General features: G+C 44.9%; 1 protein-coding gene across 1 annotated transcript in view; it reads left to right on the plus strand.

The window, feature by feature from the left end:
• Window positions 1–12615, plus strand: part of LOC147689264 (collagen alpha-4(VI) chain-like) — a 495718-nt gene that overhangs the window by 421375 nt on the left and 61728 nt on the right. Inside the window, exon 37 of the mRNA XM_086942070.1 lies at window positions 5869–5959. Coding sequence (XP_086798196.1) covers window positions 5869–5959 — 91 coding nt within the window. The remainder of the gene's footprint in view (window positions 1–5868; window positions 5960–12615) is intronic.

Here is a 12615-nt window from a genome sequence, read left to right on the forward strand (position 1 = left end):
CAAAACCCAGGACCCACCCTACCCGCAACCACTGCACCCAAATGCTCCAGACCCCAGCGTCCCCTGCACAACTGGACCACCCTTTCCACTGACAACACCCTAGGGATCATGAAAACATCCAATCTGGAGCCCCCTCCACCCTTTGCCCGTCAACACATTTTCAACTGAACCAGCATCACCATCTCTCCCAGACTGTGCCGCACCATCAACTACTGTATTTAGTCTACCACTTTCTCTGAATACTGGAAACACGCAGAGATCAATCTCCTGCTAAAAAAAACCTTCGTCGACCCGACGGACCTCAAGAATTACAGACCGATCTCTCTGCTCCCCTTCCCAGCCAAAGTAATTGAGAAGGCCATCAACGCCCAACTCATCAAATTCATCAAAACAAACCACACCCTGGACCCCTCCTACTCAGGCTTCAGAAGCAACCTCAGCACTGAGACTGCACTCCTTGCCACCACAGACGACATCCACAATCTCCTTGACCAAGGCAAAACCAAAGCCCTCATCCTCCTGGACCTCCTTACTGCCTTCAACACTGTCTACCATCACACCCTCTACACAAGACTCCAAGATGCCGGCATCCGTGACAAAAACCTTAGAGTAGATCCTCTCCTTCCTCACCGGCCGAACCCACAAGCTCCCACTGTTCTCCTCAGAACCTATACAGATCAGCTGCAGAGTTTCTCAAGGCTCCTCTCTGAGTCGCACCCTCTTCAACATCTATATGGCTCCGCTTGCAGCCATCGTCAAAAACCACAGACTCAACGTCATCTCCTAAGCCGTCAACACCCAGCTGATTCTCTCACTGAAGAACCTACAGCCTAAGAGCAACTTTCACAATGGGATGAAAGCTGTTGCCGCATGGATGAAGGACAGCAGCCTCAAACTGCGACAACTCCTAGTGGCCCGTAGCGCTCAGAACCCCCCACACCCACCAACCATGCATGCAACCTCTGGATCATCCTGGACTCTTCGCTCTCAATGAACCGCTAAATCACTGACGCCTCACCCTCCTGCTTCCACACGCTTTGCCTGCTTCAGAAGATTTTCAAATAGCTCCCCAGCGAGTCCAGGAGAACGGTCACCCAGGCACTCGTCAGCAGCAAACTAGACTATGGCAACTTACTCTATACTGGTGCTACCCAAAAACTCCTAAAGAAATTGCAGAGCATCCAGAAAGCCTCAACCAGACTTATCCTGGACATCCACAGCCACATCTCTGGTCACCTGAGAGTCCTTCCCTGGCACCCTATCAACAAAATAATCACGTTCAAGCTCCTCACACATGCCTACAAAGCCGTCCACAACACCGGACCTACAGACGTCAACCACCACCTCTCCTTCTACACACCCACCAGACACCCCGCCAAACTGGCCGTGGCCTTTATCCCATGGATCCGCAAGACCTCCGCCAGGGGAAGATACTTTTCCTACCGTGCTGTGAAGACCTGGAACTTGCTACCTTTACATCTCAGGCAATCACCTTCACTGCCTCAATTCAGAAAGAATCTTAAGACCTGGATTTTCGACAGAACTGCAGAACCCCTTCCCAGCGCCTTGATCCCATAACGGGTGATTAGCCATGCTCTATAAAAACCCTGATTGATTGATTGAGAAATATGTATAGAAATATTGTGATTAACTTGAAGCCATTCTGCAATATAACCAAACATGTCGTAGGATGACTGAGGCAGCAGAATACCTATGGTAAAGAAACACAGAAAAGGCAGTTTTATTACAATTTTACATACTGATTTTACAGGTGTATGTATGTGGCATTTTTATAGCGTGCACCTAGCCTAGCCAAAAAGCAGAGGAGTGTTGCACATGCTCAAAGCTCAGCATAAAGTCAGCAGACATAGCTGGTATGTGCCCTGTTAATGCATTCTGGTGCAGTATTCTTTAACCCCTTGGGCGCAGCCGCGATTCGGTGCCTGTACGGTGCTTTTAATGAGTGGGCGAGTTCATGACGGCCCCCAGCCGTCATCAGCACACGCCCACCGTGTGCATGAATGAACGGGGGCCGTCATCAGCCTAGAAGGGGTTAAAGAGGTGCATCTTCAGCTCTTTCCGAAATTGTAACAGCATTAGGACAGGCATGATGGGTAACGGGATGTTATTCTAGATTCTGGGCACATAGATGGAAAAGGCCTGCTACATTTTTTTTTCTTTATTTTTACCTCTTAGTCTGCACTCTGATGGAGTCCTGCCTGCAGGTGCACAGAACCACAATAGATGATTGACTTGTCTGCAAGATAAGCAGGGGTGCAGGTCATGATGACTTTTTGAATGATGCATCTGGTTTTGCATGCCAGCAAGGGGAGTCAATGGAGTTTCATTAGGGTGGTGATGATGGAGGTGAAGTGAATAGACGGGGACAGAAAAAGGGAAATACTTTAATAGTTCAACTTACTCTTTAATAACCTATTTAGTAGCTGCTCCCCCCCACCCTCAGCGCCTTGAGACCCTCAATGGTGAGTAGCGCGCTTTACAAGTGACTGATTGATTGATTGATTGATTAATAACCTGTTTATTAAATGTATATATTTGTAATGCTTAGAAAATATCATGCATTTCCAAACTAGAAAGAGACAAAAATACAATAATAAATAGAAAACAAATGGATAAGTTGATCACACTTTCACAGAAAGCACAAACTTATGAATTAGCTATTAGTCAAAGTGTATCCAATGTACTTCTTCTGCACAATATAGCATTTAATTCATAGGATCTCTATAAGTGCTTACTAATACATGGATAACCACATCTTCTAAATTACACCTGTTTTTCCTTAAGCATTCGATATCACTGGACCAGTTTTTGCCTAGATATCACTTCATTAGTTTGAGTATGTTCAATATAACTGAATATTTATATCTGTGTGGCACTTCAAGGCATTTCATTTTAAGAGCATTGTGAAATATGTCACATTATGACTCTTTTGAACTTTCTCTTAAATATCCAGAAAATGTGTCCTAGGACTTTGTTTGAGCTTCCTGCTTATTACCTACACCAGTATCACAATCAATCAAAGTACCCTTTGATCCATTGAAGATAACAACACCACTTCAGTGTGAATTGCACTATAGAATTTAAAAATTGTTGTTTATGATATAATTGAAGCTGAGGTTAATCTCAAAATATGACATTGCATTTTTTAATTTGTAAAATAGTTTTCAATAACATTGAGCTACCAAAAGACTGGTGTCTTTTTAAACAGCACTGAAGCTGCAGTCTTAAATGTACTTCTGCAGCATTGGCAATTCTGTTTACCTACATAATACCTTTTCCCTACTAACTAATTTTGGTACAATTTGGTACATTCTACAGGATTATCCCATGATATATGTGCACTGTTCAACTTCCTCTAAACATTTGAGACTCCATCAATGCTATACCTTACTTATTCGTGGATTGAAGTCAAAATGTGATTAACCAACTACACGTTCATATACATTTCCAGTGTGTTCTGGGATAACAATCTTAAAGTGTGTAATTTATTTAAATTAACATTTATTATTATTATTATTGCAGCTTGTAGAGCGCATGGCTACCTCCAACGGAGGTGTCCCGACGCTAGTAGTGCAATTGGCCTAGGTGTGGAATCAGGTGAGCAGGGAGCTTTAGGGAAGAACGAAAAGCCATGTTTTTAAGGCTTTCTTAAACATGAATTCCGAATTAGTCTTCCTCAATGTTCAGGCATAGAGTTCCAGAGTGACGCAGTTTTAACTGCAAAGGCCCGAACATCAATCCTGGCTTTCGCAAATCGTGGAATGACCAGACGTGTCTGATCATTCGATCTGAGTACTCTATTCTTACTATATTTTTGAAGTCTTTGCCTCAAATACTGCGGACCAGTGTCATTCACTCTATGAGCCAAAGTGAGTGCTTTATAGTCTATTCGTCTTTTCACGGGCAACCAATGTAGACTGAGCAAATGGGGTGGTTATGTGGTGACGCATTGGCACATTCCGAACAAGCCTAGCTTCCGCATTTCGAATAATCTGCAGCCTTCTGAGCAAATACTCAGGAAGCCACAGTTAAAGGCTATCCGCATAGTCAAGCTGGGAAGTGACCAATGTATGCACCACGTTCTTCCTACAGTCCATCGGCAGATAATGAAGGAAGCTCCGTAGAGCCTTCAACTTCCAAAAGCATTGCACAGAGATATGGGCGAGTTGCACTTTGCCAGTCAACTGTGCATCAAACTTGAAGCCCAAATTCCTAGCAGAAGCAACAGGAAGAAGGGGCGGATTTAACTCAGCCGGCCACCAGAGCTTTGGCAAGTGGTAGGTTGGTTGAAAAACAAGACCTCCGTCTTTTCTGTGTTCAATTTCAAGCAGCTCTCTGTCTTTCATGACGAGATATTCAGAAGAAATTGCTTAAAGTTGACAAAAGCCGTCTCGCTGTGATCTCTAAAGGAGAACACCAGTTGTGTATCATCGGCATAGGAGACGACCTTCACCTCATATTGCTAAGAAATTTCCGCAAGGGGGTGAGATACACATTAAAAAACGCGACTTAAGGCCGAGTCCTGCGGGACCTACACACAAGGGGGCTGGAGGTGGAAGCATGAGGATGGAGGGTCACCTACTGAGTACGTCCCTCTAGAAATTTGCGAAACAGGCCCAAACCGTACACGTCACCCCTTGACATTTGAGTCTGTGTAGGAGGATCCTGTGTGACAATGTATCAAAAGCTGTGGATAAGTCCAGCAGCACCAGCATCGCACAGCTTCCTTGGTCAAAGGTTTCACGGATGGTCTCTGCAACTTCCAACAAAGCAGTTTCCGCTCTATACCCGGATCTAAATCCAGAGTGGGAGTCGTGCAGATGACGATTCGACTCTAGTAAGTCCCCTAGTTGTTTCTGGACTTCCTTTTCTAGAAGTTTAGCCGGGACAGGAAGGAGGGAATTTGTCCTAAAATTTTTGGGCTCTGTTGGATCAGCATCTTCCTTCTTGAGAATTGGCTGAACAAATGCATTTTCAGCTGGTAGGGTAAATGCCCGTCACTAACAAGGAGTTCCAAATAACATTCAATGCAGGGCTGTGCCAGGGAGATAGTAGCTTAAAGAATCTGTCCGGATATGGGTCTGCCGGTGAGCCTGATTTAATTTTATTAAGTTCCCCCCGAGATGCTTCCAGACGAAAGGGGCGAAAGACCGATCACATACTTGGCCCACACATTGTCTTAGAAGGTAAATTTAGAAGTACAGAGGGTGAGAAGGAAGAGTATATATCCTGGATTTTAGTCTGGAAAAAAGTAGCTAACTTTCCACAGAGAGTAACTGATGGAGTGTTCTAGGATAACAATCTTAAAGTGTTATTTATTTTAAATAACATTTACAGTGTACATGAAATGTCCAGATCTATACAAATTTGTCCTCTGCCTTCATACAAATTTTCAATCCAGGTGCCATAAAAGTCCCATATTTGTGGTGTCTTCAATCCCAGCCAAATAAATTAATGAATTAAATAGCAATAAATGTTGATATTTTAGGCCTCTAACAATGGATTTATGAAACTCTCTTTTCTCCTTTATCCTATTTAAAAACAAATCATAATTCACTGAAAGCAGCTTTGAAATGCGCTTGGCTATAAAATAAAAAAATATTCATAAAAGAGATGCTAAAGTTCGCTTCCACTCAAATAACTCTTTAAAACACACAACAATAGGGCGCATGATTTAAAGTTGGATGGTAATGAAAAATCCTTTGATTTGTGGAGGAATGCCTGAAACCAGAGGGAAATCCACAAGTGGAATTATCCTAACTTTAGTTATATTATAGTGGGTTAAATATTAACTTTGATTGCCTTTGCTGCATCTGCCTTTACAGACCAAATTTTGTTCTTTGTTAGGTGGATGCCACAGGGAGATCTAAAGTGTTTGTTTGGAGAAGACCAGAAGATCAACGTTTAGGGATTATCTCAGACTGTACGCTCTGCTATGGTAAGAAGCATTTGCTTAAAAATGTTGTCATTGTGTGTGCGTGCCTTCACCTGCAATCTTTAGGGTGGAGGAAATCTGTCTTTCACCAATTCATGAATGTCCAACTAGTTAACTTGTGCATATAATACTTTACAAAGGCTTTGGAAAGAAGCAAACACATTTAACAGAATGTCAGCATTACACTTCGCACTAAACTGCTGATAGGGCCTGGTTTGTACCTCTTCTGATTAATCCATTATATAAAATGGGTTCTAGGCACAGTCATCAATTACTAGGGCGATCTTGGCCTCTTAATGAGTGGCCTTTTCTGCTTAAAGGTCATCGTGGCAGCTTCTGTAGGTTATAAGTAGAGGGACAAGGACATAGTGCTCAATTGGCCACCTCTGCAGCAAAGTGGTAGCATGCGTCCAAAGAGGCTAGGTTCTTTGCGGTGGCCTCCGTTAATGAGTCTGTTTTTTCTGTATCTATTTGTCTTTCATCCCGCTGCATGAAAGTTGTCTTAGCAACATTACAGACAACATGAGAGCTGAACAAACAAAAAGCCAAATCCTAAACTTTTGACATTCGCTTACCCAGATTGAAATATTCTGCGTCCTGGTCTTCCTCACATCTTGATTGCTTTCCTCATTTTTGCATTAGCCTAGTGGCCTAATTTGTGATACTGTGAATAGCCTAATGTTTATTAGTGAGAGATCCAGGCAGACCCAGTGAAAAAAAAATTGCTAATTAGGCAGCAGGTTAAGAGGCATAAAGACTCACATAGACCATAGAAAAAATGTGTAGGACAAATTTGAGGTAAGATTCAGGAGGGACAATTCAGGGAGGTCAATAATATTCCCATCAAAGCAAACAACTTGAGGCCCTGCATACTAGCACGCAGGCTAATAAGTGCAAAGTCTGTCTTCACCATGTCAGCTGTATGAAAAGATGAGCATGGATATCACTTCTCCAGATCAGAGTGAATTAGGTAGGCACCTGGTGCCAAGGCTGGGTTCTCAGCCTTGCTAAAGAAGGACGAATATTGGTCTCAATTGCTAAGAGATCATAATAGTCAAAATGGATCTCCTGCTTTGTGATATTGCATTGAGAAATGACTTCACCAACTGCTGCTCACAGAACCCATCAATAATGTTAGATTTTGCCCTGAATTAAACATATAGGTGAAGCTACTGCTGACTGGACAATAATTAAGTGGAGGACAATAACTAGCATTATGTAATAGCTCCAAAGTCATCTATGATATTAGTACGTGAAAGTGTAATCAGAAGTCAGAAATAGCTAATGACACAGATAATTTGGTGATTAACATTTCGTCAACTCACTTGAATCAACACAAGGTTCTGCATGCAGCTGACGAATCGTACACTGTTTACTTTGTTCTATGTAATCCAATAACCTGCAATGTTTAAATCCTAACAGTCCTCCCTTTTTATCCCTCAGTGTACGATTCGTCAGCTGCATGCAGAACTGTATGCCTTCAAAATGGATGATAGAGAGAAATTTTCAAAGAAGTGGGTAGAAAAAGTGGGGACCATCCCGGATGGATTTCAGAAGTCCCTAGACTTAGGAAGATCAGTGCTGTGCTCGGCGACGCTGCAGTCACAGCATTACAAAACACTATTCTGCCTCTACCATACACCGGCAAGAATAGCGCAGTGGGGTGGGGTGGATGGTATAACTTGCCCTAGATGCAATACAACTGAAGCTGACATAGTACACATGTTCGCACAATGCCCACAACTGTACACCTTGAAAAGGGCCATCAAAGTCTTTTTGGAGAATTCACTGGATATTAAGACTAAGCTAAGCGATGAATTGATATTGATGGGGGTGAAGACTGAGGATGAAGATGGCTCCACAGAGTTTTTGTTATGGTGGCAGCTGTATTTCGAATTACCATTGCACGGGCATGGTTAGACAAGACACCTCCAACAATTCAAACTTGGATAGCAAGGTTGTTAGCCTTATATAACTTGGAGAAAGCAATATATGAGAGGAAGGGCAGAAGGGCGAAAAAATTGGGAGGGGAGATGTGGCAACCTATTACGAGATGGAAAACCGGGCAAAACAGGGAAGGAGTTGGGTAAACGGTAGCATGTTGAAAGGGGTGAAATGCAGGGCCAATCCTTTCTTTCTCATTTTTCTACAGGGTTCTTTTGCAAGAATGTATTCGTATTTGTTTTGTATTATATTGGGTTATGTAAATCAAGAATTTTGTGCTGTAAGGCTGACTGTAATAATTTTGGGGGTAAAAATGTTGTGAAAAAATTATAATAAAAATATTTGTTTTTTTTTTAAATGAATCAACACGAGGTTGCAGTTTTACAAAAAGGAACATTGTTCGTACCGACCTATAAATTTTAACATCTTAGAGGCTGAAGTGAGTTTATACAGATTTATGCGCTCTCTAAGACTGCGACATTTCTTTGACAATGTCATCACAGAACCTTCTGAAAAAACAGAAAACACTCTGAAAGGACTGAAACCCAAGACCACCTACATGGCACCAACCAGCCATAAGGTATTGGAAACTTTTGAGACGCTAGTTAAGAATGACCTACATCACCTGTTTAAAAACAACAAGTCTAAACAATCCAATTTTACCATGAAAGACAGGAGCACCTTACAACGGTTAGTAAACAACACATGCATTGTGTGTGTCAAAGCAGATAAAGGAGGTGTATTGGTCATAATGGATACATCTTATTACAACCAGAAAATTGATGAGCATGTACATGATCCAATCGCATACTTAATTATTGGACAAAATCCCACCGAGATGTTACAACGTGAACTTAGAGAAATAATCGACAAAGCGATCACCACAGGTACCATCATTGAAATGGATCATAGATAATTGATTCAAGAATTTCCCAAATGCCCCACTTAATTAATGCTACCCAAAGTTCATAAAGACTTATTAAAGCCACCAATGAGACCTAGAGCTTCAACACGAGGATCAATTCATGAACCGGTAGGCAAATACTTAGACAGACATTTGGGTTTATTCCAATATCATATGCCGACGATACACAGCTGCTTTTCCTTTTCGATAAATTCATATGGCCGAGATACCCGCCACCCCCTCTCAACACACTCCCCAAGGATGGGAAACCGGAAACAGTTCTGAACTTTTGGAAGACGGGAGGGAGTGACCCTCCCGGCCGTATTTATTAAAATATGAAACAAAATTAAAACATTAAAATAACAGTTTCATATTATGTACAATTTCATTACCACATTGCGATGTTTGGCTCACCTTAACATATTCTCTAATACAAAGGTTCTCCTAGCCGAACTAACATCCTACAAAACATTAACTTGACATTTTGAAATTGTACATCCTAACGTTTAAGGGCCAACGGCAAGGTCGTAACCGGTGTCAAGATCCCTAAACCAGAAATATCCCCCTCACTTGTGAGGGGCGACCGCACAGAGGTGTACCTCAAGTGCAACTACCAATTTCCCTTGACTTGACGGGGGCCCCAATAAACTCGACGCCACTTAAAGGTCGTCCGAGGACTCGTGTGAGGTATCTAGAAGGTAGCGTAGACCCCCTCCCAAACCCCACACAACTTACCACATCTGCCGTCGCAGATATCCTGGCCCCGGGAAATTCCCCAGGAGGGGGCTGTAGCCCCTCCTACCCAGGAAGGGGCCTTGACCGCCTTTCCTTTCCTTTCGGCGTCCCATCCTTAGAAGGGACCGCCTACCCGTTGAGGGGCCAATGGCCACCTCCCTCGAGCGCTCCCATCCGTAATGGGTGACGCCCACTCATAGGGATCTACCAATTAGTGCTCACCGATCATGACCTTACCGCCACAGGCCGGATAGTTGACCGGCTATCCGGACCCCCCACACACTCCTACCTAAAGGTCATGTCTTAAAGTCCCCAGCCAAGCTAACAGGTCTCCTATGAGTAACTCGTTCCCAACCCGGGACAAATGAACACCATCACCCAAATACATACTGTCCCCTATAATACAACCATGCGAAATAGAATGCAGTGTACCTGAACGGAACAATCGACTCACTTTATTATTAATCTTCCTTACTGAATGATTCAGAGCAGAAACTGAAAGAGCCCCCCGCCACACTTTTCGCGGGATCAAATGGGACCATGCGATTGTGCACCCTGGAACTCTTCTCGCTATCCAACTTACAGTGGAAAGCATTGCCTCAAGAAGTAGTCGTCTACCAGTGGACACCAAATCGTTGCCCCCGAGATGTACTATGACTATAGCCGGCGGTGACCTCGTCCGCCCTAACAAACCCTCAAAAAATGATTGAAATTGGTCAATACAGAGCCCGCCCTTTCCGTAGAAGGACACACTGTACCCGTATTCCCCAGCCACGTGAATCATGTCACCTGCTTTGAATACGTCCGCGGCCCGCCTCACGTATGAGTGGCCCACGACCCACACCTCCTTTTTCACAGCCGGTGATGTCTGACCGCTGACCCGGTGTTGGGTCGACTGCACAGTCCGCCCCACCTCGTAGGCTTGCGCAACTGAAAACCAAACAAAAACAAGAAGCGTGAGTACATCATTACAGCTTCATAACATGTGCAACCGCACATACCTTTTATAACAGTTCGAGGACCAACGCCCCACACGTTTAACTTGTTCGACATTCAGACCCCTGGCTGTAGCCTCAGTAGCAGCCCCTATCCGAAAGGAATGGGTCCCAAACTCGCCGGGGTTCAAGCCCGCAGCGGAAATTGACCTCGCAAGCACCCGCTGAAACTGAAACCTCGTCAATGGGGTGGTGTCAGCGTGTCTCAACAAGGTCCCCCCCCATGATGCCACCCTTTGCGCTAAATATTCCTCTACGCAACTTACTGGGCACATGGAGGACCCGGGAATCCTTTGTATGATTATGCAGTCCCCCACCGCACCCTGGTCGGACTTGGACCTGACAAATGAGATGGATATTGTCTCCCCTCTGACCTGAACGTGCTCTCGGCACAGTCCCCCCGTCACATCCCGCTTGTTCCTCGCCACTAGTTCGCTTACCCGCATAGCCCCATGGAATGCCAGCGCAAAAGCGGCTCGGAATAACACTGTTTCATACTGGGATGAAGACGTTGAAGGGAGTACAGATAATAACAGGGCCAACCTATCCAGACCTATCGGGCGCCTTTCATCTACTCTGCCACCCTCAAGGCGTTGCCACCCACGTAGCGCTTTTTGTACAACGAAAGACGCTGTCGGGTCCTGGATCCCATAAGCCCTTGCCACAAAGGAAATGGCTGCCCGATGCCTCTGGGCCGTAGCCACAGATTTGCCTGCCTGATGTAAAGACAGCAAAAAATTTACCACCCACTCCTCCTGGCCCCAAAGCTCCTCTCCAGTAGTCCCCAAAAAGGCCAAATAGGAACGGAACGCCCCTTCATATGCCTTCCTTGTCCTGGGTGCTAAACTCTCTCCCACGAGGTTTCGTAGTTCGGGGCACCGAGAGACCAGAGAGCTTCGGGAAAGGGTGCCGCCACCGGGTCCGCTGTGGGCAGAAAACCCCAGAAGGCCTGCATACGGAAACGAGAAAGCGCATCAGCCGCTTGGTTCATCACCCCCGGCACGTGTCTTGCTTTAAATAGGACATTCAATTGCATACATGACAAGACAATTTCTTTGAGCAGCCTCAGGATCCATTTGCATCGTGCCGCCTGGCTATTGATACACTCAACCACGGTCATGTTATCAGACCAGAATACCACAGAGTGATCTCTCAACCCCTCCGGCCAAGTTTTCAGGGCCACCAGAATGGGGAACAGTTCAAGAAAAGCAATGTTACTCGTCAGCCCACCCTCATGCCACCATGACGGCCATTTTTGAGCTGACCATTGTGTGCCAAATATGGCACCAAAACCAATGCTCCCTGCCGAGTCTGTCCACAGGCCCAGCTCTTCAGAGGATACCGCCGGTTTGTTCCAGACAACTCGACCATTGAAATCCGCCAGAAATGCTAACCAAATGCGCATGTCCTGGCGAACCTCGGCCGAAAGCCTCGTGCGATGGTGACCCTCCTTCAGGCCGACCATGGCCTGAGCGATCGAGCGGGAAAAGGGGCGGGCCATCGGCATTACTCTCAGGGCAAAATTCAGCTGTCCCACCAATTGTTGTAATTGCTGCAACTTAACCTTAGACTGACTAATACACGTCTCCAGGGATGCCCTGAACCTGAGCACTTTTTCTCTTGGTAAACGAAAACAACCCTCCTCCGAGTCGAGCTCGATCCCCAGAAACTCCAGGCAAGTCGAAGGACCCACTGTCTTACCGGGTGCCAATGGCACACCAAAATGATTCATTAAGGCACAGAATTCATTCAAGGCCTGACCACATTCCGGATCCCCGGCTGCCCCTAGAAACAAAAAGTCATCGAGATAATGCATAACCTGATGGAACCCCGTCTTCCTTGTGAAGACCCATTGCAGGAAACAACTGAACTGCTCAAAATAAGAACAAGATATAGAGCACCCCATTGGCATACATCTATCCATGTAATAGTGTCCCTGAAACATGAAACCAAGAAGACGCTGATCGTCTGGATGTACCGGGAGCAACCGGAATGCTGACTCGATATCAGATTTTGCCATCAGCGCACCGGGCCCTAGGCGATTCAATATGGCTACGGCCTCATCGAAAGATGCATACCGT

This window comes from Lissotriton vulgaris, chromosome 10 (genome assembly GCF_964263255.1).
Source record: "Lissotriton vulgaris chromosome 10, aLisVul1.2, whole genome shotgun sequence".
NCBI lineage: Eukaryota > Metazoa > Chordata > Amphibia > Caudata > Salamandridae > Lissotriton > Lissotriton vulgaris.